This window comes from Cervus elaphus, chromosome X (assembly GCF_910594005.1).
Source record: "Cervus elaphus chromosome X, mCerEla1.1, whole genome shotgun sequence".
NCBI lineage: Eukaryota > Metazoa > Chordata > Mammalia > Artiodactyla > Cervidae > Cervus > Cervus elaphus.
Window position 1 is genome coordinate 71,602,104 of NC_057848.1, and position 22,192 is coordinate 71,624,295.

The 22,192-nt window shown below is 46.0% G+C and overlaps 1 protein-coding gene and 1 pseudogene across 5 annotated transcripts in view; both read right to left on the minus strand.

The window, feature by feature from the left end:
• Positions 1-22,192, minus strand: part of LOC122688978 — a 735,084-nt pseudogene that overhangs the window by 367,086 nt on the left and 345,806 nt on the right.
• Positions 20,350-22,192, minus strand: part of LOC122688971 (melanoma-associated antigen 10-like) — a 34,412-nt gene continuing 32,569 nt past the window's right edge. For all 5 annotated transcript variants that reach the window (XM_043894993.1, XM_043894988.1, XM_043894991.1 and 2 more), the window contains 2 exons: positions 22,006-22,097; positions 20,350-21,707 (listed from right to left, as the gene is read on the minus strand). In XM_043894993.1, coding sequence (XP_043750928.1) covers positions 20,893-21,687 — 795 coding nt within the window. In that variant the 5' untranslated portion in view covers positions 21,688-21,707; positions 22,006-22,097 and the 3' untranslated portion in view covers positions 20,350-20,892. The remainder of the gene's footprint in view (positions 21,708-22,005; positions 22,098-22,192) is intronic.

The following is a 22,192-nucleotide window of genomic DNA, read 5'->3' on the forward strand; positions in this document are numbered from 1 at the left end:
CCTGTATTTTCATGATGCCTTTATCATAACAATGGGTTTTGAAATCATGAAAGGCAAGTAAACCTTCCATCGGCCCCCACCCCTCACCACATTTTGTGTCTATTCTGGGTCTTTTACATCGTCGTTTTTGAATCAGCTTGTCCATTTTTACAGAAAAGTCTCTGGGCATTTGGGGAGGGAATGGGGAGAATCCACACATCGCACTGGAGGCAACCACAGTCTGACAGCATCGCACCTCCTGACTCATGAGCATAGAGCCCTTCTCTCTCATAGATATTTGCAAACCCCACTCAGCAAAGTTTTGTACTTTTCAGTGTGGAACTCACACACATCTTTTGTTGGTATATTAGTCTTCTTCCAAAGTATTTCCTTCCTTTTGATGCTATGGTGAACGGAATTGTTCTATTAATTTCACTTTGGGATGATTCATTGCTACTATACAGAAATATATTTCGTTTTTTTAAAACACTGACCTCATACCTTGCATATTGGCTAAACTCATTAACTGGTTCATATACGTTTTATTTATTTATTTATTTTTGGTGGGTTCGCTTGAATTTTTGCTGTGCAAGTTCATATTGTCTCTCAGTAATACCAGGTTTTCTGTTTCCTTTGGAATAGTGTAAAGAGTAAAAGTTAAATTTCACCAATTGCTCTCACTCCTCTCTGATATGGGGTCACCATCCTCTTAAAGTCACAACAGGGTTGATTGGTAAAAATCCCCAAGCTGCCTCATGTGTGTTCACTAGTGCCCAAGTGACATTTGGCTTTGCTCCCATGGGTCAGACCCTGGAAAGCCATAGGAGGGCAGTGCCCAGAGCAGCCCATGTGGATAGAATATTCTGGCAATATTCATGTGATGTGTTGACTCCAGAGGCACTGTTTTTTGTAATTCCACACAAAAAAAAAATACCTGGAAGTTTTTTTTTTTTTTTTTAATCACATCTCCTTCAATTCAGCAGGTGGCACTTAAACTTAAGAAGGAATGTGATTTTGCAAAAGCAGCAAAACTGATATATCAGCCAGAGGCTCTGATCTGCAGAGAGGCATAGAGCTTGCTAATAGGACACGGTGTTCTTACGGTCAAGAGAGATGGGCCAGCCACAATGTGTGCCTTAATTAGTATAAGTGAAAATGTTCATTGTTCAGTCGTGTCTGACTCTTTGCGACCCCATGAACTGTAGCCCTCCAGTCTCCTCTGTACATGGAATGCTCCAGGCAAGAATAATGGAGTGGGTTGCCTTTCCCTTCTCCAGGGGATCTTCCCCACCCAGGGATCAAACCCAAGTCTCCTGCATTGCAGGCAGATTCCTTACTGTCTGATAGACAACAAAGATGAGTGAGCAGGAGAATGCAGGTGAGTGCTCCAAATGAGTCATGATATCTTCCCCAGTTCCCAGACCTGAGTCAGTTGTCAGACACATAATCCATTGACCAAGGGGAAAGAGGGATCCTTATGAGTAAAGACTCTGCAACACCCTGGCAGATATATGCAGCCATCGTTCCCCAAGTCTGTCCCACAAAGAGACCCTCATCGTTTACCTTGGTGACTGATCACGGGTGAGAGAGGAAAGACGCAAACATTGTAAGGACATCTAGAAATGGGATGCTGTGGACAGTGATACTCAGGCCTTCACTCCATCAATGTCCCCAGTGGAGTGGGAGGATGTGTGCACAAGGAACATATGGAGTTCTGGCCTAGATCTGACCCAGAGATCTCCTGCCTGCCACCTCCAGATGTGTGATTAGAACAGATGGGCTTGATGATGGGCACAAGCCCTGAATGCACGCAAGGCCATCAGTAGAGAAGCTATCAGAGCGGGGAAGACCAAGTGCACTCCCTGCACCTTGACCGTGAGAGTAAATACAAACCAAGATTCCCTCTGGTTTGGGAGATGAGGAACATGAATGACACCCTTAACACCAAAAGGATGCAGGGAGGTGGTCCCCACCATACCTCCTCAGCAGTCTGGACCCTACTCAAACCTATAGGCTCCCAAGGAGGACTGTGGCCCACCACTCCCTCGATAGCAACTGCTTTGCCAGGTTTGTTATCTTTGCTGGAACACGTGGCCACCTCCTCGGCATACAGCATGCAGTCAGTGGTCCTCATGAGCTAGGTTCTGTCAGACCCACAGAGGGAGGGGACTGCAACAGTAATCCACCAGAAAACAGAAGTGGCGTCTCTGAGGAGATCACACCCAAGCAGGGCCATAGATTACAAGAAGGTGAGCTAAACCCCAATATGATCTGCAAATGTGTCACAAGCACCTCTGCCACAGTTTATTCCTGGAGATTAGTGGACCAAGAAGTTATCTCCTGACCAGCTGTTTGGGGTGGATGCTGAGCGTAGACGAGGGGTGGGTTGGCTGAACTGCAACTGCAGGTGGAAATGGGCTCCTGCTGCAATACCACCTCCACCACACATGGCCATAGAGACAGTGGTGAGCAGAAATCCCCTCCCAGTGGATGCAACTTCAGATGGTGCCTCTAGGGATCCACTATATATGGATAAAAGAAATGACCCGAGCCAAGGCTTAAAGATGATGGAAAATGGATTGGCCAGCCAGTCAGGTACTTAGAATGAGAAGTTTTGGTAGATTGCCACAAGTAGGTTTGGAGAAGGGATACATCAATGGACACCAAAAAGGAAGATATTTCCATTGCCTCTTACTACTCACAAAAGCATGCAGCACACAAGAGGCAAGAAACATCGATGAAGACGCAATGCCTGAAGAATTGAGAGCACCCAGCCTCTGTCAGTGGTCCCTTAGGGCTGCACAGTGCTCTCATGTGTGGAGGAGCCATGGGGCCAAGGATGATGCTGCATCTGGGCTCAGCAGCACAGGCGCCACCAGCAGGCCAGATGAGCTATGGCACCTACCAGGTGTTTGCCCTACCATGGACAGAGAGTCATGCTGACCCCTCTGTGGCACCTCCCTCCAGAAGATCATTGAGCCACTAATGGCAAGTTGATCACAATATCTCACTTCCATCCTTGAAGGAGGAGAGGTTCATCTTTCCTGAAATTGATGGGTGAAACCCATTCTAGATGTGGGTTTCACCTTCCTTCTTGCAGCACCTTGTCTGGCACCACTATTGGAGGACTCACAGAAAGCAGAACTGACTGACACAGGATATTTCACAAAACCATCCAAGACCAAGAGATCCTCTAAGAGCACACCAGGAGCTCAGAGGGCAAGTGGCCATTGGATCCAAAGTTGCTATCTCAGTCCCCATCTTCCAGAAGCTCCTGGTCTTCTGGAGCAGCAGAATGGCCTCTACAAAGCACATGTGGGGTGCACACTGGAATATGAGAGCCCATGGTAGTGGTGTGTCAACCTTCAGGGGCTGGACATGCTCCACATCTGTCATCCTTAGTTCCCCCATGAGGTAAGATACATGGTCCTTGAACCAGAGGGTAGAGTGACCCCACTGATCACCACTCCCACTGACCCATGACCCCACCTATAACCACTCCCAGAGATTGACTACCTGTACGACCACTCCCAGTGACTCATGACCCCACCTGCCACCACTCCCAGTGACCCACAAGGGAAGTCGTGCTTCCAGTTCTAAGAGTAAGTTCTGTAGTTCCACAGCAGGGCTGTCCACATTAGCCACATCTAGCTATGTACATTTGACTTCACATTATGCTAAGGTAGAAGGCCAGGCCCTAGGACACACTAAGCCCATTTGAGTTCACAATACCCAGCCCCATGTGGTTACTGGTTACCCTCTTGCCGGTGGTGACACACGACAGGCTGTTGCCAAAGCAAGAAGATTCCCCCGGGAGACACGATAGCAGTCCTACTGACCCAAGAGCCATGGTTCCCACCTGGGCACCTGGGCTCCTCCTGCTAGGGGCCCAGCACACACAGAGCTGTCCCCATCCCAGCAGGCAGAGATGACCTTGATCCTAAGGAGTGTGCGGGTTACTCTGGCACAGTGGGAACAGCAAGGAAACATCTCTAACAGCCAGGTGATGTGTCTTAGGTTCCTGCCCCATTTCAGTGGTGAATTGACAAGTTCAAGAGCAAGGGTCTGAGAAGGGCATAGGGCCCAGGGCTTCAGCACCCTGAGGGACAAAGTCTGTATTACCTCACCAGGAAAGCCACTGGAAATGACCGAGGTCCTGGCTGAGAGTACGGGGGATCTTGAAGGGATCTCGGGCAACGGAGAGTGACCATCAGTTGTGGTGCAGCAGCTGCTGCAACTGGATAGCCCAGCATTTGTCCAGTCTTTCTCTCTGAGCTTCTTTAGGAGGAGAGGAGACCAACCAGAATTGTCAAGGAGCTGTCCTCAGATGAGGTGAACTCTCCAGATGAAGGGAGTGTATGTCAGTGTTGGGAGGGGTGGATTATAGTGGATGCTGTGGTGCCACCCAGATCTCCTCTTTGTCACTAGCCCACTCATTTGCCCAGGGACACCGGTGTTGGTGGATGAGGACTCAGGGCAAAAGTCTTTTCCAGATTTGCCCTCCACTGAAGGGGCTGCCTCCATGGGTGTGGCTCGTTGTGAGAGTCTACTCACCGGATCAATGTGGGGAGGGTACAGCAGCCTGACCCCCTCACCTTGATTAGGTTGATCTCTGCAGGGTCTTTCATTTTGATGTCTGCTTTCTGAAAATTACTATGACCATTGTGCTCTGAAATGGCACCAGAAGTGAACAACAAGATGAAATGCAAGTTAGACACAGAGACTTAGCCTTTGGAGGTTGAAGTCATGGGCAGGGGGGATTCCCTGCGCCCTGTCAGAAATTCCAGAGTATGATCCCCAAGTATTTGTGTTGGACTCAGTCACAAAGGTATATCTCGAGGCTTCTGTGCCTTGATGGCTATTTTGGCAAGTCAGATCATCTTCTTGTCCCAGTGAATAAATGGAACAGAACTAGTAAGAATTTACCACAACTATTATGATAAAAGTAATTATGCATCACACAGTAATGCAGAGGAGTATGAACAATCACTGCACTCTGGGTTTCAAATGCCAGGGTTCCCTTACTGCTCCAGTGAGGAAATGCCCATGACCCACACATGGACGAACAACACTGTGTCATGAAACCAGCTATTTCCAATCCTCCTTTGAGTCTGGGGATGATGGGATCTGGGGAGCAGGCTGTTGACCGCACCTGTCATCTGCTACAGCCTTTCATCTGCTCTAACAGCCTGTTTGTGGACAGTGAGGTCCTCTCTGGCTCTGTGGGTGGCTGACACACCATCCCCGCAACCCTCTTCTGGCCAAACCTCAGAAAGGACAACCTTCTACCATCCAGCCTCGCTGATCATTTTCATCAAAGATTGAGAATTAAGGAATCATTTGAGTAGTCATTCATAATCATAACCTTTTGTCATTATTCACATCGCACAGGGTTGTTATTTACTAGCTGTCATGGCACTCACCAAAAGCGACCTCAACTGTCCATTTATCTGAATCACAACAATTGTGACAGAGGACTATTATTTGGGGACCTTCATGTACGACTTGTAGGGGAATGCCAACACTGCGCCCATCTTGGGCTCGGAGGTTGTCTGGACAGGGACAGGAAGAGTAGAGCCCCGAGATGCAGAGAGTAAGGCCAGGTTGGAAACAGTGGGGGCAAGGGGTCCACAGTAGGGGTGATGGGAGCTCTGGGCTGGAAGCCAGGGACAGGGTATTCTCATCCTTACAGGTCCACTTGGGCTGCTGCCTCCAACACAGCATCAGGAGGACCGAAGAGCTCTGAGACAATGGAAGGGTGCTGCTCTGAGAGCTAAAGTGATCAGGTGGCAGGAAGGAATTCCTGGACTTTGCTTCCTGAAGGGTGGCCCCTTGTATGAAGTCCACCACCCCTGCTCACATCAGGGGAGGTGCAGAGTGTGACATTTCATGAAAAAGGAACAAATACATAGGACTGCAGTTCCTCCTGGTGTGCAAACAGAGTGGTTTGTTTCATGACTCTGCTGGTGCGAGAAGGAAACCGAGATTCCAGAGGCTTCTTCTGTATAAATGGCCTTCATAGTCTCGTGTCCCCCAGCTTCTTTCTCAGCATCCCCAGAGGCTCTTGAGCCAGTTCCCCATCTATGTGTCTCCTCTTCTCCAGGCCTGGCCCTGCCACGTGGGGAAGGGAAGGGGAGAGAAGAATGGACCCCAGAAGGAGGGCAGAGGGCGAGGACTGTGTGGTCTTCATGCGGTTCTGGCTTGAAGCTCAGCTCCAGACTCCTAGGATGCATTCTGAAAGCTTATGGTGAACGATGTTGAATTCGTGATCTCCAAAGAAGATTTAGCTTCAGGACCTGGGACCAGGTTTGAACACTCAAGAGCTTTTGTGTAGCGGAGTTTTATTAAAGTGAGAAAAGGGACAGAGAAAGCTTCTGACATAGACATCCATCAGAAGGGGGACAGAGAGTCTGCCCTTGCTGGTGTTAGCAAGGGAGTTATATACTTTTTTATAATTGGTTATTGCAATTAATCAAAAGAATGTCTCAGGTAGTAAAAATTTTACCAGACCCACTCCCACAATTTGCATTTTAGGATAACAGGACTAGAACTTAACAATAGAAAGATCCTACCAGACCCACTCCCATAATATACATTGTAAAATATCAGGATTAGTCAGAAGGTTTTCTGGAAGGAGAAGCTGTCCTCAAGCAGGATACACTGTTGCTGTATAATCCCTAGTACAGAGTTTAAGCTGAGTTGTTTGTTGTGTAATCATCAGTTTGAGGCTTAAAGGAAAAAAACATTTTATGTGACTAAGACTAAGACATGTAGAGGGGAAAAAAATTGTCCTTTCCTCCTCCTTGAGAATTCCAGACCCCTATCTCCTCCTTGAGAGCCCCAAACCCCTTTCTCCTCCTCAGGGAACCCAGACTTGTTATCAACCTGCCTAGGAATTGACTCTCTCAATCCCTGCCCCTTGCTCCCAGGGCTGTCCACTGTCCTCAGTCCCTCTGGCTGTACCACCCCCAGGATACCATCTGCAGTGCCCAGAATTCAAAATTCTCCTTACTCTTCCACCCTGTCTACATCGCAACTGTCCTGGAGGTCTCTAGGAGGACAGTAGTCCTTGGAAATACACCCATCATCTGACTGTGACACTGGGAGAAGCCCAGGTCCTCACCCTTGGCCCTGAACGAATGGCGCCTGGACAGAGCTTCCATCAGTCAGTCAGGAGCCTTTTCTGCTTCTTGGGAGCTCAGGCCCATGATGTGGCACCACCTGCCTCCAAATTCCATTTCCACCCCACCCCAGGCAAAGTGCATATGGTATGTTTTTGCCCCCCAAACAATGTGCTATTGTTATTTAGATAAAACCTTTGTCTGTATTCAATACTGTGAATATGTTGTTGTTCGGTTGCATCCCGTTCTTTGCCACCCTATGGACTGCAGCATGCCAGGCTTCCCTGTCCTTCACTATCTCCCAGAATTTGCCCAAATTCATGTCCATTCATGACGCCATCCAACCATCCCTTCCTTTGTCATCCTTCTTCTCCTGTCTTTAATCTTTCCCAGCATAAGGGTCTTTTCCAATGAGTTGGCTCTTCACATCAGATGGAGAACATATTGAAGCTTCAGCATCAGTCCTTCTAATGAATTAATTAAAAAACATTGAATTAATCACAACTTAGTCCCAAACTGTGGTAGGTTTACATAAAGGTCTCATGTTCCCTGCAGGCAGCTTCCAAGAAACAGAGGGAGAAGAGATGTGAAGAAGGACCTGGAGTCTCTCCCCTGCCCTGCAGTGTACTCGGTGCTCAACAGACAGCAGCTGGTTGGTATAGCTTGTGATGAAGACAATTCCCTTCATGTGTTGAGGAGTTTCTGAGAAAGCCCAACGTGCCTTGAACCTCAACTGTTTCTAGTCACCACTCTGTATCATCAGCACTCTCAAATGCAAGATCTGATTTAGCTTCCAAGGCTTTTGTGAATGTCAGGGAGGGGTCCCCCCAGCTCCCTCCAGTGCTCTTTCTGCCCGTCCCTCTGCAGTGATGCTGCCCACAGTCTCAGCGGGCTGAGGATGTGCCCCTGCCTCCTGATGCCAGGACACAGTCTCCCTCTGGGAGTCCCAGCTGCCTCCACATGATGGAACTTGCCTGAGCACCTGCACAGGTGCCCGTAAGCTCCCTGACAGCCGTGACCTTCATGAGGGACAGGTATCAGACAAGAGACGGTGGGAGGACAAGGACAGTGGGAGTTTTCTTTATAAAATCCAGCTAGGATATGCACAATGCAGCACTCTTCACCTCCAAGGAGGATTCTGAAGTGTGTGAATTCAAGTTCAGTGCAGATTTTGCCACTGTAGTTTTCATAACCGCTCTTCATCTGTGGCTTTAGGGTCTGACCACCTAGAAAAACTGATCCATCAGTTGAAGTGCCCAACCTCCAGTTGCAAAGAAGGCACTCCATTAAAATCATACAAAAGTTTGGAGGTGCTTATCAAGACTTTTTCAACTATATTCCCCAAGACTGAGTAGATTGTGCAGCTAATAAAAGTCCACTCACCCCCCCCCCATTTTGAAAATTTTTGGTATACTTAGATCAGGCAGCATAAGCAAGTGTCTACCTGTTCCTGACCAAAGTATACCTTCCCTTCCTGCCCCAGGAATTTATCTAGGACAGAAGAGGATCTTCTAAGTATATGTCCAATTTCAGATTTTCTTCTCACTCATAAGACACTGTGTATAACTCTGGCTGTCGTCACCACCTACCCTCATCACAATCATCTCCCACAGGAAGAACCCAGCTTCCCAAAGCCCCAAACCGCCCTGGCTCAGGCACCGACATTCAAGTGCTCTTCTTGGAGTCCCACTGCCCCCCAACCTCACATGTTGCCTTGTCCTGTGGAACTAGGGGATGTCTCTCCACCTTCCTCAGTTCTTAGATCATCTGCAGCTCTTAGATGACTGCAGCTCTTAGATCATTGCTCTAGGTGTGGGGGTGTCCTGCTTCTCTTAGCATCCCCACTGCTAACACAGGGCCTTCCACAGAGCAAAGCCTCCATGAAGTAATAAATGTGGAATGAGCCAGTGAGCAGGGGACTTATTAGTTGGATCAGATTTTTTGTACTTTCTTAAATAATAACCTAAAAATGTCCAACTGAACAGGGATAGCTTAGCTGTAGAAAATGACACACAAGAAATATAAGAAGCAAGAACTCACCTCAATTATGTTTTATCTCTTAATTCTTCCCCAATGATATTACTATTAAGTATTTTCACATTTCCAAACTAGTTCTATTCCAATTCCATTTCATTTTGTTCAGGGTCACAAAACAAAATAGATGAGTTTCCAGTCACTTTTAAAAAAGAGCAAAACTCTTATTCTTGAACTGTGTAAGCACAAACACACTGTGATCAGCATCATTCACAAAGCTAAGACACTGAAGTTTATTTAGCCTTCTATTAAAACAGCCAAAGTTTGAAAAATTTCTAAAGAAAAGAGAGATGAATCTGTGCATCTTCATAGAGAACAGGAGCCCAAAGATGCTTCACACTGGTTCCCCCAACTGGCCCGGGCCTTCACTTCTGAGAAGGCCGACTGCTTCCTCTTCAATCACAGAGGGAAGGATCACCTGGCTGCTGCTCTGGCTCAGGCCCCCTCTTCCTCCTCCCCCTCAGCCTCTGCAGACAGGAGTCAGTAGGCCCTCAAAGCCTTTTGTTTGACCCTGAGCAGAAACACCCTGACTTGCCACTTGCTGGTCTCCACATAGGCCCAGGGACCCCACAGGAGCTCGAAGTGAGCAGGGTCACTGTCAGGCACCTGCTGGCCCTCCAGGTACCCCTCCTGTACCCACACTTGGGTCAGCAGCTCCCTGGGCCCCCAAAGATGCAGTGCTCTCTCCATACACATAGCCCCATCCAGCTGAGTGTTCCCTAGACCTCCTCCTCAGGGTCAGGTCCCCTGCTAGAAAGATCAGGCTCAGGTCCACCACCAGGAGGCCAGCCTTGGGCATGCCCTGCCCATCCCTCTGCATCTCATTGAGGGTGAGGCCCAGGGTGGGGACCAAGATGTAGATGTGCTCCCTGGGGTCTACCTCCTTCATACACACACCAAAGACCAGCGGCAGGCCCTGTGTGGCTTTATGGAAGACCACCAGGAAGTGGGCCTGGTTATCCCTGAGGACTATATTCAGCATTTTGGCCTGGGAGATTGGCTCCTTGATGCCATCCTTGAGCAGCAAGGACCCCAGTAGTTCAGCTGTCATCACATTCACAGCCTTCTTGAGCAAGGACTCCATATGGGTGACGGCAGAGGAAGAGGAGATTGGGCAGGAGGAGGCCAGAGGGGTTGAGGCCTCCTCTGCCTCAGCCCCCATGAGCCGTGCCTCCCCTGGGCCCTGGGCCTGGTTTTGGCCCTTAAGGTCTTCCTTGGGCTTGCTGAGTTCACTCGTCTCGACCATGAACATGATGACTGGGATCGAATTGTAGACAGGAGTGATGCAGGGGGACAGATGGGGACCACGGGCCTGGTGGGGGGGGTGGTAAATGGTCAGTTGAAAGACATGCCCTGGCCTGCTCTGACTCAGGCCACTTACAGATCCCCTCCTGAGGGCTGCTCTTGGGCCTCACAAGGGCACTCCTCCTTGGTCGACTTTCCCCTGTCAAGTGAGGAAGTGAGATGGCGCCTAAGGGTGCAGCCAGAATAGCCAGTATTTCATGGGATGAAGGGGGAAGTGATCTGTGGCATGTTGGGTCCTGTGTATTCGGGGATGGGGAGCCCTTGGTGCACACTAAGGGTGCCCGCCTCACCTTGACTCCTCACACTGCCTGGACCTTGTACTCTGTGACCTTAGGACACATTCTCGACCTAGGTCTTCATCTCTAGGTTCCTGGAGTCCTTGTGAGAGGTAACAAAGGCTCATATCCAGTGTCAGCTGTAGCAGAGCCCTAGGCCTTCTGTGCTGGAAGGTGGGGTGAACTCTGTGAGGTCCCCCAGTTCTGGGGTGGGTAGTCCTCTCAGGGCTCACTTGTAGTGCTCACTTTTCCCCTGGCAAATCAAGAAAGGATGGCAAGAATACACAGAACTGTACAAAAAAGATCTTAGTGACCTGGATATCAATGGTGGTGGAGTCACTCACTTAGAGCCAGACATCTTGGAGTGCCTGTGCAGAGGAACCAAAGATCAAATTGCAAACATTCCTTCAGTCATAGAGAAAGTAAGGGCAGTCCAGAGGGACATCTACCTCTGTTTTACTGACTATGCTAAAGCCTTTGACTGTGTGAAGTGAAAGTCACCAAGTCGTGTCTGACTCTTTACAACCCCATGGACTATACAGTCCATGGAATTCTCCAGGCCAGAATACTGGAGTGGGTAGCCTTTCCCTTCTCCACGGGATCTTCCCAACCCAGGAATCGAACTGGGGTTTCCTCCATTGCAGGTGGATTCTTTACCAGCTGAGCTACCAGAGAATCCCAAATGTGTGGATCATAACAAATGGTGGAAAATTCTTAAGAAGATAGGAATATCAGACCATCTTATTTGTCTCCTGAGAAACCTGTATGCATGTCAAGAAGCAGCAATTAGAACCTTATAATGAACAAGTGACTGATTCCAAATTGAGAAATGAACTCCACAAGGCTGTGTATTTTCACCCAGTTCATTTAACTTATATGCAGAGAACATCATACGACATTCCAGGCTGGATGAGTTACAAGCTGGATTCAAGATTGCTGGGAGAAATCCAATAACCTCAGTTTTGCAGATGATACCACTCTAATGACAGAAAGTGAAGAGGAACTAAAGAGCCTCTTGATGAAGGTGAAAGAGGACAGTGAAAAAGTGGGCTTAAAACTTAAAATTAAAAAAAAAAAATTAATATCATGGCAACCCGTCCCATCACTTCAAGCAAATGGAAGGTGAAAAGGTGGAAGCAGTGACAAATTTCCTCTTCTTGGGCTCTAAAATCACTGGGATGGTGACTGCAGCGATGAAATTAGAAGATGACTGCTTCTTGAAAGGAAAGTTATGACAAACCTAGACAGTGTATTAAAAAACAAAGACATCAATTGACTGACAATGGCCCATATAATCAAAGCTATGATCTTTCCAATAGTCAGGTACAGGTGTGAGAATTGTACCATAAAGAAGACAGAGCAACAAGGAATTGATGCTTTCAAACTGTGGTGATGGAGAAGATTCTTGAAAGTGTCTTGAACTGCAAGGAGATCAAACCAGTCAATCCTAAAAGAAATCAACTCTGAATACACTTTGGAAGGACTGATGCTGAAGCTGAAGCTCCAATACTTTGGCCACCTGATGCGAAGAGCTGACTCATTGGAAAAGACCTTGATGCTGGGAAAGATTGAAGGCAGAAGGAGAAGAGGGCAACAGAGGATGAGATGGTTGGATGGCATCACTAATTCAATGGACATGCACTTGGGCAAATTCCGGGAGAGGGTGAGGAACAGGGAGACCTGGTGTGCTGCAGCCCATGGAGTCACAAAGAATCAGACACCACTTGGCGACTGAACAATAACAGCAGTAACAAGTTTTCTTAAGATGTTGAACTGCCTTTGAAATCTTCCATTGTTATTTTGGCTAAGTGAAGAACTACTGTTTAAATCAGCCAGTCAGGTCTATGGGAAATCCAAGATGGCCAGTTGGCTTTTCCTAGCCCCCTGAGAAAACTCATTTTTATTTGATGGTGTAAAGCCTTCCCTGAGTTTGAGTTTAGTGCCCTCATAATGAAGAAAAAAATTTTTTTTTGTTTCACTAGATATTAAGGTCTAGCTTTGTTAATTAAGGTCTATATTTGGCAAGGCTCACTTCCCAGTTCGTTCCTTGCTGTTGTGTTACACTGCTAAAATGTTTAATTGAGCTATTAAGGGACACTCTAAATTTGTTCCTAAAGCCTAACTTAATAATCTATCCTTGGATAAAGATCAGATGCTTAACTCATTAATCTATCTTTGGATAAAGATCAGATGCCCCATGACCTGTAACCAGAGGATTCTAAAGGACATAATTCAAAAGACTATCACTGACCTGGACAGACGGAGCCTTATCAAGGTCCTCTTAACTTAAGGTGCTGTTAAGAAGCTCATGCACAGTATAACCAAAGGGAATCAACTCTTCGATTAATTTCCACTCACAAAGGTTCCCTGCTACAGATTGCCCTGTAGAGAGGACTGCTGATCTCAAAATCACCCTAAAACAAAGCTCAGAGGAAAAACTACACTCACATGAGAAAAAAAAAGATGACATCAGAAGTAGACAACTTACCCAAGATCCTCGACCTGCTTTGTATGAGTCTTCATACTGTTTTCTTGACTTCTTGGACCTTTGCAAGTGAATCAAATTTTTTTTAATCATAGGCATGACCATATGCTAGTTTTAAAAATCAATCCAATTATTGGGTTTGTATCAGTTATCTGTGTCTAGCACTTCTGAGTTACTTTGGTGGGTGTCTCCTCTCCAAGACTTCGGAGACTCTTGGGAAATCTATCTCAAATGAAAAAAAAAATTATAGTCATGTTCAGGCCACTATTGATATTATGAGATAAGATCCCCTCACCTTATCAGTTAATAATGCCAGCTCTCACCTTGGCCTTAAATATAAATTTTCCTGTATTACTCAAGTTCAATCAGAGCAACAAGCAAAATTTCAACCAAGGACTAACACCTCTCACAATTATGGAATGGATTTATGTAGTTAACATCAGGCTATGGTAATTTCAAGTCTCCTCTATGCTGGGAACAACTAAATCATACTAAGGATAATCAGTCTAGTAACACTAGAAAACAGACTGGGTGCCTTATGGACAATGCCAATATATAGTTTCCCTAAGAAATAAGGATTGGTACAGAACAGTCTAAGTCAGATGACTTAGGTATATACTGGGCTACAACCAATTGAAGTTCTTGACTTAAGTTCTTACGTATGACCTTACTATTGAAAATTGAAAGTTTTAGTTGCTCAGTCGTGTCTGACTCTTTGCATCCCCATGGACTATATAGCCCACCAGGTTCCTTTGTCCATGGAATTTTCCAGGAAAGAATACTGGAGTGGGTAGCCATTCCCTTCTCCAGGGGATCTTCCCAATCACCTGGGTCCCATGCATTGCAGGCAGATTCTTTACCATCTGAGCCATAAGGGAAGCCCATGACCTTACTGTTACTGCTAGTTATATTGTTTTCTATATTGACTGTTTAAAAAATTGTTGTCCCTTACATTACCAAGTGTGTGACTGAGCCACCGATAAAATGATAGTATACATTTTCACATGAAATCAGTGATTGTAAAGGTGTAACTCTAGATATGGGAAAAAGAAACACAAAGGAATAGTTTTGTGGACCAAGAGGCTAGTAAGTACAGGTAGTCCAGTGAATTTTAAATACTGTTTTGAATTGTTTTGAATTTTGAATACTGTTTTGAACTGTGCTTAATTCAGTAACAACACATTGAGTGGCCTGTTAACAAAATCTTCACAAGACCTGGGAATGAGCATTCCTAGTACCATAGGGCAAAATGGTCATGTAATGCCCCCAAACCATGGTCAGATTCATGACCCTGAAGGGGCTCTGCCAGTTGGAAACTGGAAATTGCCATCTATCTCCACAAAAGATTAAATCATGTCCACTTAAGCTGCTGATCTTCAAAACCCCCTGAAAGGAATTCAGTATGGAAATTAGGAATGAGGCAGTCTGTGCTCTGGAAAAACTGGCAGAAAAGGCCTTCAGATAATTAGACACTTTCAGGAGATTTTTATGAGCCCTGATTCTTGCATCTTCTCATACCTAGAGCAATACTAATATCATTGACTGTAACAGTCACTTAGGCTATTAAGGGAAAATTATAATCAAAGTCAAAATAGAGCGTTGTTGTTGTTCAGTGGCTCAGTCATGTCCGACTCTTTGTGACCATATGAACTGCAGCAAGCCAGGCTTCCCTATCCTTCATGCTCTCCTGGAGTTAGCTTAAATTCATGTCCATTGAGTTGATGATGCCATCCAACCATCTCACCCTGTCACCTCCAATTTCCAACTGCCCTCAATCTTTTTGGAGCATCAAGGTCTTTTCCAATGAGCTGGCTCTTCACATCAGGTGGCCAAAGTACTGGAGCTTCAGCTTTAGTATCAGTTTTTCCAATGAATACTCAGGGTTGATTTCCTTTAAGATTGACTGGTTTGATCTCAATTGCAGTCCAGGGGACTATCAAGAATCTTATCCAGCACCACAGTTCAAAAGCATCAATTCTTCTGAGCCGAGGCTTCTTTATGGTCCAACTGTCACAGCTGTACATGACTACTGGAAAAACCATAGCTTTGACTAGATGGACCTTTGTCAGCAAACTGATATCTCTCCTTTTTAATAGGCTGCCTAGGTTTGTCATAGCTTTCTTTCAAGGAGCAAGTGTCTTTTAATTTCATGGCTGCAGTCACTGTCCACAGTGATTTTGGAGTCCAAGAAAGTAAAGTTTGTCACTGCTTACATTTTTTGTCCCCATCTATTTGCCAAGAAGTGATGGAACTGGATGCCATGATCTTAGTTTTTTGAATGTTGAGTTTTAAGCCAGCTTTTCACTCTCCTCTTTCACCTTCATCAAGAAGCTCTTTAGTTCCTCCTCACTTTCTGCCCTTGGAGTGGTGTCATTTCCATGCTGTGCTGTGCTTAGTCACTCAGTCGTCTCTGACTCTTTGCAACCCTGTGGACTGCAGCCTGCTAGGCTCCTCTGGCCATGGGGATTCTCCAGGCACGAATATTGGAGTGGGTTGCCATGCCCTCCTCCAGGGGACCTTCCCAACCCAGGAATTGAACCCACGTCTGCCTCATTGCAGGCGGAATCTTTACCATCTGAGTCACCATGGAAGTCTGTCATTTGCATATCTGGGGTTATTGATATTTCTCCCAGCAATCTTGATTCCAGCCCGAGTTTTATCCAGCCCAGCACTTTGTGTGATGTACTCTGCATATGTTAAACAAGCAGGGTGACAATATACAGCCTTGATGTTCTCCTTTCCCAATTTGGAACCAGTTCATTGCTCCACGTCCAGTTTTAACTGTTGCTTTTTGATCTGCATAAAGGTTTCTCAAGAGGCAAGTTAGGTGGTCTGGTATTCTTATCTCTTTCAGAATTTTCCAGTTTGTTGTGATCCACACTGTCAAAGACTTTAGCATAGTCAATAAAGCAGAATTAGCTGTCTTTCGGGAACTCTCTTGCTTTTTCTTTTTTTTTTTTCCTTTAGCCATGGACTCTATTGTTTGAATATTAACAACTATTATTCTATACTCACATTTTAGTTTCTTACAAAACTCTACATTCCACATTGCTAGGTCTCTTCATTCTCCATTTTATGCCACATTTTCATGAAAAGGTATTTCCCTGAATCATAATCTGCCTGATTGTGTGTTTGTTGTTATGGTTGTTGTGGTGTAGTCACTAAGTTGTGACCCCCATGGATCATAGACCCCCAGGCCCTTTTGTCCATGGGGTTCTCTAGGCAAGAATACTGGAGTGGGTTGCCATTTCCTTCTCCACTCTCTTGCGTTTTTTATGCTTCAGTTGAGGTTGGCATTTTGACCTCTGGTTCCTCTGCCTTTTCTATATCCAATTTGTACATCTGGAAGTTCTCAGTTCACATTCTGTTGAAGCAGAGGTTGGAGAATTTTGAGTATGACCTTGCTAGCATATGAAATGTGTCCAATTGTGTGGCAGTTTGAGCAATTTTTAGCATTGCCCCTCTATGGGATTGTAATGAAAACTGACCTTCTTCAGTCCTTTGGCCACTACTGAGTTTTCCAAATTTGTTGGCATATTGAGTGCAGCACTTTCACAGCACCATCTTTTAGGATTTGAAGTAGCTTAGCTGGAATTCCATCACCTCCACTAGCTTTGTTCATAGTAAAGCTTCCTAAGGCCTGCTTGACCTCACACCCCAGAATGTCTGGCTCTAGGTGAGTGACCACACCATTGTGGTTATCTGGGTCATTAGGACATTTTTTGGTACAGTTCTTTTGTGTATTCTTGCCACCTCTTCTTAATTTCTTCTGCTTCTGTTAGGTCCATACCGTTTCTTTCCTTTATTGTGTCCATCTTTGCATGAATTATTCCCTTGGTATCTCTAATTTTCTTGAAGAGATCTCTAGTCTTTCCCATTCTATTGTTTTCCTCTATTTCTTTGCACTGTTCCCTTAAGAACGTCTTCTTATTTCTCCTTGCTCTTCTTTGGAATTCTGCATTCAGATGGGCATATCTTTCTTTTTCTCCTTTGCCTTTCTCGTCTCTTTTTTTCTCAGCTATTTGTAAGGACTCTTCAGACACCTGTTTGCCTTCTTGCATTTATTTTTCTTGGGGATGGTTTTGGCCACTGTCTCCTGTACAGTGTTATAAATCTCATTCCATAGTTCTTCAGGCACTCTGTCTTTCAGATCTAATTCCTTGAATCTATTTGTCACTTCCACTGTATAATCATTAGGGACTTGATTTGGGTCATACCTGAATTGTCTAGTGGTTTTCCTACTTTCTTCAATTTAAGTCTGAATTTTGCAATAAGGAGTTCATGATCTGAGCCACAGTCAGCTCCCAGTCTTGTTTTTGCTGACTGTATAGAGTTTATCCATCTTCGGCTGCAAAGATTATAATCAGTCTGATTTCGGTATTGACCATCTGGTGAAGTCCATGTGTAGAGTCATCTCTTGTGTTGTTGGAAGAGGGTGTTTGCTATGACCAGTGCATTCTCTTGGCAAAACCCTGTTAGCTTTTGCCCTGCTTCATTTTGGACTCTAAGACCAAACTTGCCTGTTAATTCAGGTAACTCTTGACTTCCTACTTTTGCATCCCGATTCCCTGTGATGAAAAGGCCATCTCTTTTTGGTGTTAGTTCTAGGTCTTGCAGGTTTTCATAGAACTGTTCGACTTCAGCTTCTTTGGCATCAGTGGTTGGGGCATAGACTTGGATTACTGTGATATTGAATGGCTTGCCTTGGAAATGAACCAAGGTCATTCTGTCACTTTTGAGATTGCACCCAAGTACTGCATTTCAGACTCCTACAGTGACTATAAGGGCTACTCCATTTCTTCTAAGAGATACTTGCTCACAGTAATAGATATCATGGTCATCTGAATTAAATTCACCCATTCCCATACATCTTAGTTCATGGATTTCTAAAATGTCAATGTTCACTCTAGCCATCTCCTGTTTGACCACTTCCAATTTACCTTGATTCATGGACCTAACATTCCAGGTTCCTGTACAATATTGTTCTTTATAGTATCAAACTTTATTTTCACCATCAGACACTTCCACTCTGCCTGGTGTTTCTGCTTTGGCTCAGCCTCTTCATTCTTTCTGGAGCTATTTCTCCACTCTTTTCCAGAAGTATATTGGGCATTTACCAACCCGGGGAGTTCATCTTTCAGTGTCATACCTTTTTGCCTTTTCATACTGTTCATGGGATTCTCAGGGAATGGATGCTGAAGTGATTTTCCATTCCCTTCTCCAGTGAACTGTATTTTGTCAGAACTCTCTACCATGACCCATGCATCTTGGGTGACCCTATGTGGCATGGCACATAGTTTCATTAAGTTACACAAAGCTGTGAACCATGTGATCAGTTTGGTTAGTTTTCCATGATTGTTGTTTTCATTCTCTCTGCCCTCTGATGGATGAGGATAAGAGGCTTGTGCAAGCTTCCTGATGTATGGGACTGGCTGTGGGGAAAACTGGGTCTTGCTTTGGTGGGCAAGGACATGCTCAGTAAATCTTTAATCCAATTTTCTGCTAATGAGTGGGGCTATGTTCCCTCCCTGCAGTTTGACCTGGGACCAAACTATGATTGGGATAATGGCAACCTCCTTCAAGAGGACTTATGCCAGCATGCTGCGCCTCCCAGGGCTGCTGCTGTCAGTGGTCCTAACCCCACGGCGGGTCACTGTTGACCCAGGCCTCCACTGGAGACTCCCGATCACTCACAGACAAGTCTGGTCAGTCTCTTGTGGGTCCACTGCTCCTTTCTCCTGGATCCTAGTGCATGTAATGTTTTGTTTCTGCCCCCTGAGAGTCTCTGTTTCCCCAGTCCTGTGGAAGTTCTGTAATCAGATCTCACTGATCTTCAAAGTCAGTTTCCCTGGAGATTCTCAATCCCTTTGTCAGATTCCAAAGTTGGGAAGTCTATTGTGGGGTTCAACAGTGCCAGAACTTCTTTGGTGTAATTGTTCTCCAGGTTGAAGATCGCCCACCTGGCAGCCCTATAGTGGGGTTAATGGCGACCTCCTCCAAGAGGACTTCTGGCACAAACAAAATAAAGTAGCTATAGAAATAACTAGGTGACACTATGGTGTGATTTCAGACAAAGTCCTTGTATTGTTAAGAACGTGAGTTTTCTGAGCTGTGCCAGACTTAGAATGCCATCAGCCATTCTAAAAGCAAAATCTGCCAGCAGCATGTGACAACAATCTTATTTTTAAAGGTCTTTTGTTGTCGTTGTATGTTTAGACAATGAAATTGCTCTGGACCATATGTTGGAAAAACAAAACAAAAATGGCTGATTCATGTCAATGTATGACAAAAACCACTACAATATTGTAAAGTAATTAGCCTCCAACTAACAAAAATAAATGAAAAAAAAAAAAAAAAAAACGCACGTGTAATGACCAAGAGCCACATTAAAGGTTACAATCTACTTAGATAAACCTAGACAACTAAATGAAGATCCCCATTAAAATCCTACAGGGAGATTGAGAGTGGTAACTGAAATGTCTTCAGCTATGTACCCAGAGACTGAGAAGACTGTGTGCCAACCCAAATTCACTCATGTCTCTTTTGGAACCTTTCGAATGTATTTACTCTCAGGCAGAAAAACCAGGTGTCTACTTGATCCTAATCAAACTGCACTTTCTCTTTTGGACCCAGGAGATTCATCTCCAAGTAAGGAGGAACTTCTAATGGACATGTCCCATTTCAAATTTTCTTCTCACCCATAAGACATCGTCGAGAGGTCTGGTTACTGCCACCACCCAGCCTCATCACGATCACCTCAACAGAAGGAACCCCAGCTTCCCAAAGCCCCAAACCGCCCTGGCTCAGGCACTGACACTCGAGGGATCCTCCTGGAACTCCACCGCCCCGCCACGTGTTGCCTTGTTCTGTGGGACTAGGGGACATTTCTCCACCTTCCTCATGTGACTCCAGCTCTTAGATCATCACTCTAGGTGTGGGGGTGTCCTGCTTCTCCTAGTGTCCCCACTGCTAACATGGCCTGTCACAGAGCACAGGCTCTGTGAAGTTCTGTGGAATAAATGAGCCAGGGAGCAGGGCCTTATTTAGTCAGATTAATTTTCTCCTAGTTTCTTAAATAATAACCTGGGAAAATCCAAATAAACTGAGATAACTTAGCTGTATAAAATGACAGACAAAAAGTATAAGAAGATTTCGCTATAATCACATTTTATTTTCTAATTCTTTCACCAAGTACATTACTGCTAAGTAAATTCACATTTCCAAAATAGTTATAAATCCAATCTCATGTTACCATGTTCAGGGTCACAAAATAAAATGGGAGTTCCCAATCTCTTTTATTTTTTTTTTTATTTTTTTTTAAATTTTTTTTGTAATTAGTTTTTTTTTTTTTTCCCAGTGGGTTTTGTCATACATTGATATGAATCAGCCATGGATTTAAATCTCTTTTAAAAACCAGCAAAACTCTTGTCCTTAAACTAGGTAAGTACAAATACATGTGTGATCAATGTCATTCACAAAGTAAGATACTGAAGTTTATTAAGCCTTAAGCTGAAATACACATTTGAAAAATTCCTAAAAAACAGAGATGAATCTCCATGTCATCAGAGAGAAAAAGAATACAAAGATGCTACACACTGGGTTCCCCCAAGTGGCCCAGGCCCTCACTACTGAGAAGGCTCACCACCCCCTCTTCAATCACAGAGGGAAAGATCAGCCTGGCTGCTGCTCTGGCTCAGGGGCCCTCTTCCTCCTCCCTCACAGCCTCTGCAGATGGGAGTGGGAAGGACCTAAAAGCCCTTCGGTTGACCCTGAGCAGATACTCCAAGAATTTCTCCTTGCTGGTCTCCATAAAGGCCCGGGGACCCCACAGGAACTCATAGCGAACAGGGTCGCTGTTAGGCACCTGTCGGTATTTCAGGTACCCCTCCCGCACCCACACTTGGGTTAGCAACTCCCTGGGCTCGCCAAACATGGAGTGCTCCCTCCCAACATACAGCCCCATCTTGTTGAGTGCTTCCCAGATTTCCTCCTCAGGGCTGCAATCGCTATTCTGGAGGATCAGGCTGAGGACCACCACCAGGAGGCCAGTCTTGGGCAGGCCCTGCCCACCTCTCTGCCTTGCATCACAGGTGAGTCCCAGGTTGGGGACCATGATGTAGATGTGCTTCCTGGGGTCTACCTCCTTCATTTCCACACCAAACACCAGCAGAATGCACTCAACTGCTTGGCAGAAGACCATTGGGTAGTGCTCCTGATTATCCCTGAGGACTGTATTCAGCAATTCAGCATAGGAGGTTGGCTCCTTGGCTCGATACTTGTGGAGCAGGAACTTCACCATCTTAGCCACCATTTTATTCAGAGCTTCCTGGGGCAAGGCCACCACAGGGGCTGATGAGGAGACTGGGGGGGAGAAGGCTGAGGGGGATGCGGCCTCCCCCCCCTCAGCCCCCAAGAGCTGCGCCTCCTCCAGGCCCTGGGCCTCGCCTGGGTCCTGAAGGTCTTCCTCCGGCTTGCTCAGCTCACTCATCTCAACCACGAGCACGAGGCCTGGGATCAAATCACAGACAGGAGTGAGGCAGGGGACATTGGGAACCATGGGCCTCAGATGAGAAATACACCCTGGGTGGTCGACACAGGCCACTTACAGGTCTCCTCTTGAGGGGTGCTTTAGGGCCTCACAGGGGCCCTCGTCCTGGGCGGCCTGACCCCTGGCTGCCCGAAGGAGGAAGGGCAGCCAGCACAGCCTGAGGTTCTGGGGCTGACACAGTGGGAGGATTAGGACTTTGTGGGGTCCCTTCTGTTCTGGGATGGGAAGCCCCTGGTGCTCATTCAGGGCACTCCTCACCTTGACTCCTGGTACTGCCTGGATTCCTCTGCTCTCGGACCTCTGGACACAGGCCTAAGACCTCTGCCTTTGCCTCCTGGTTCCTGGAGCCCCTGTGAAAAAAAACAGAGGGGGCAACTCAGGGGTAGATTGTGGCACAGCCCTGGGCTCTGAGGTCCCCCCAGTTGTGGGGCAAGTGGTCCCCTTT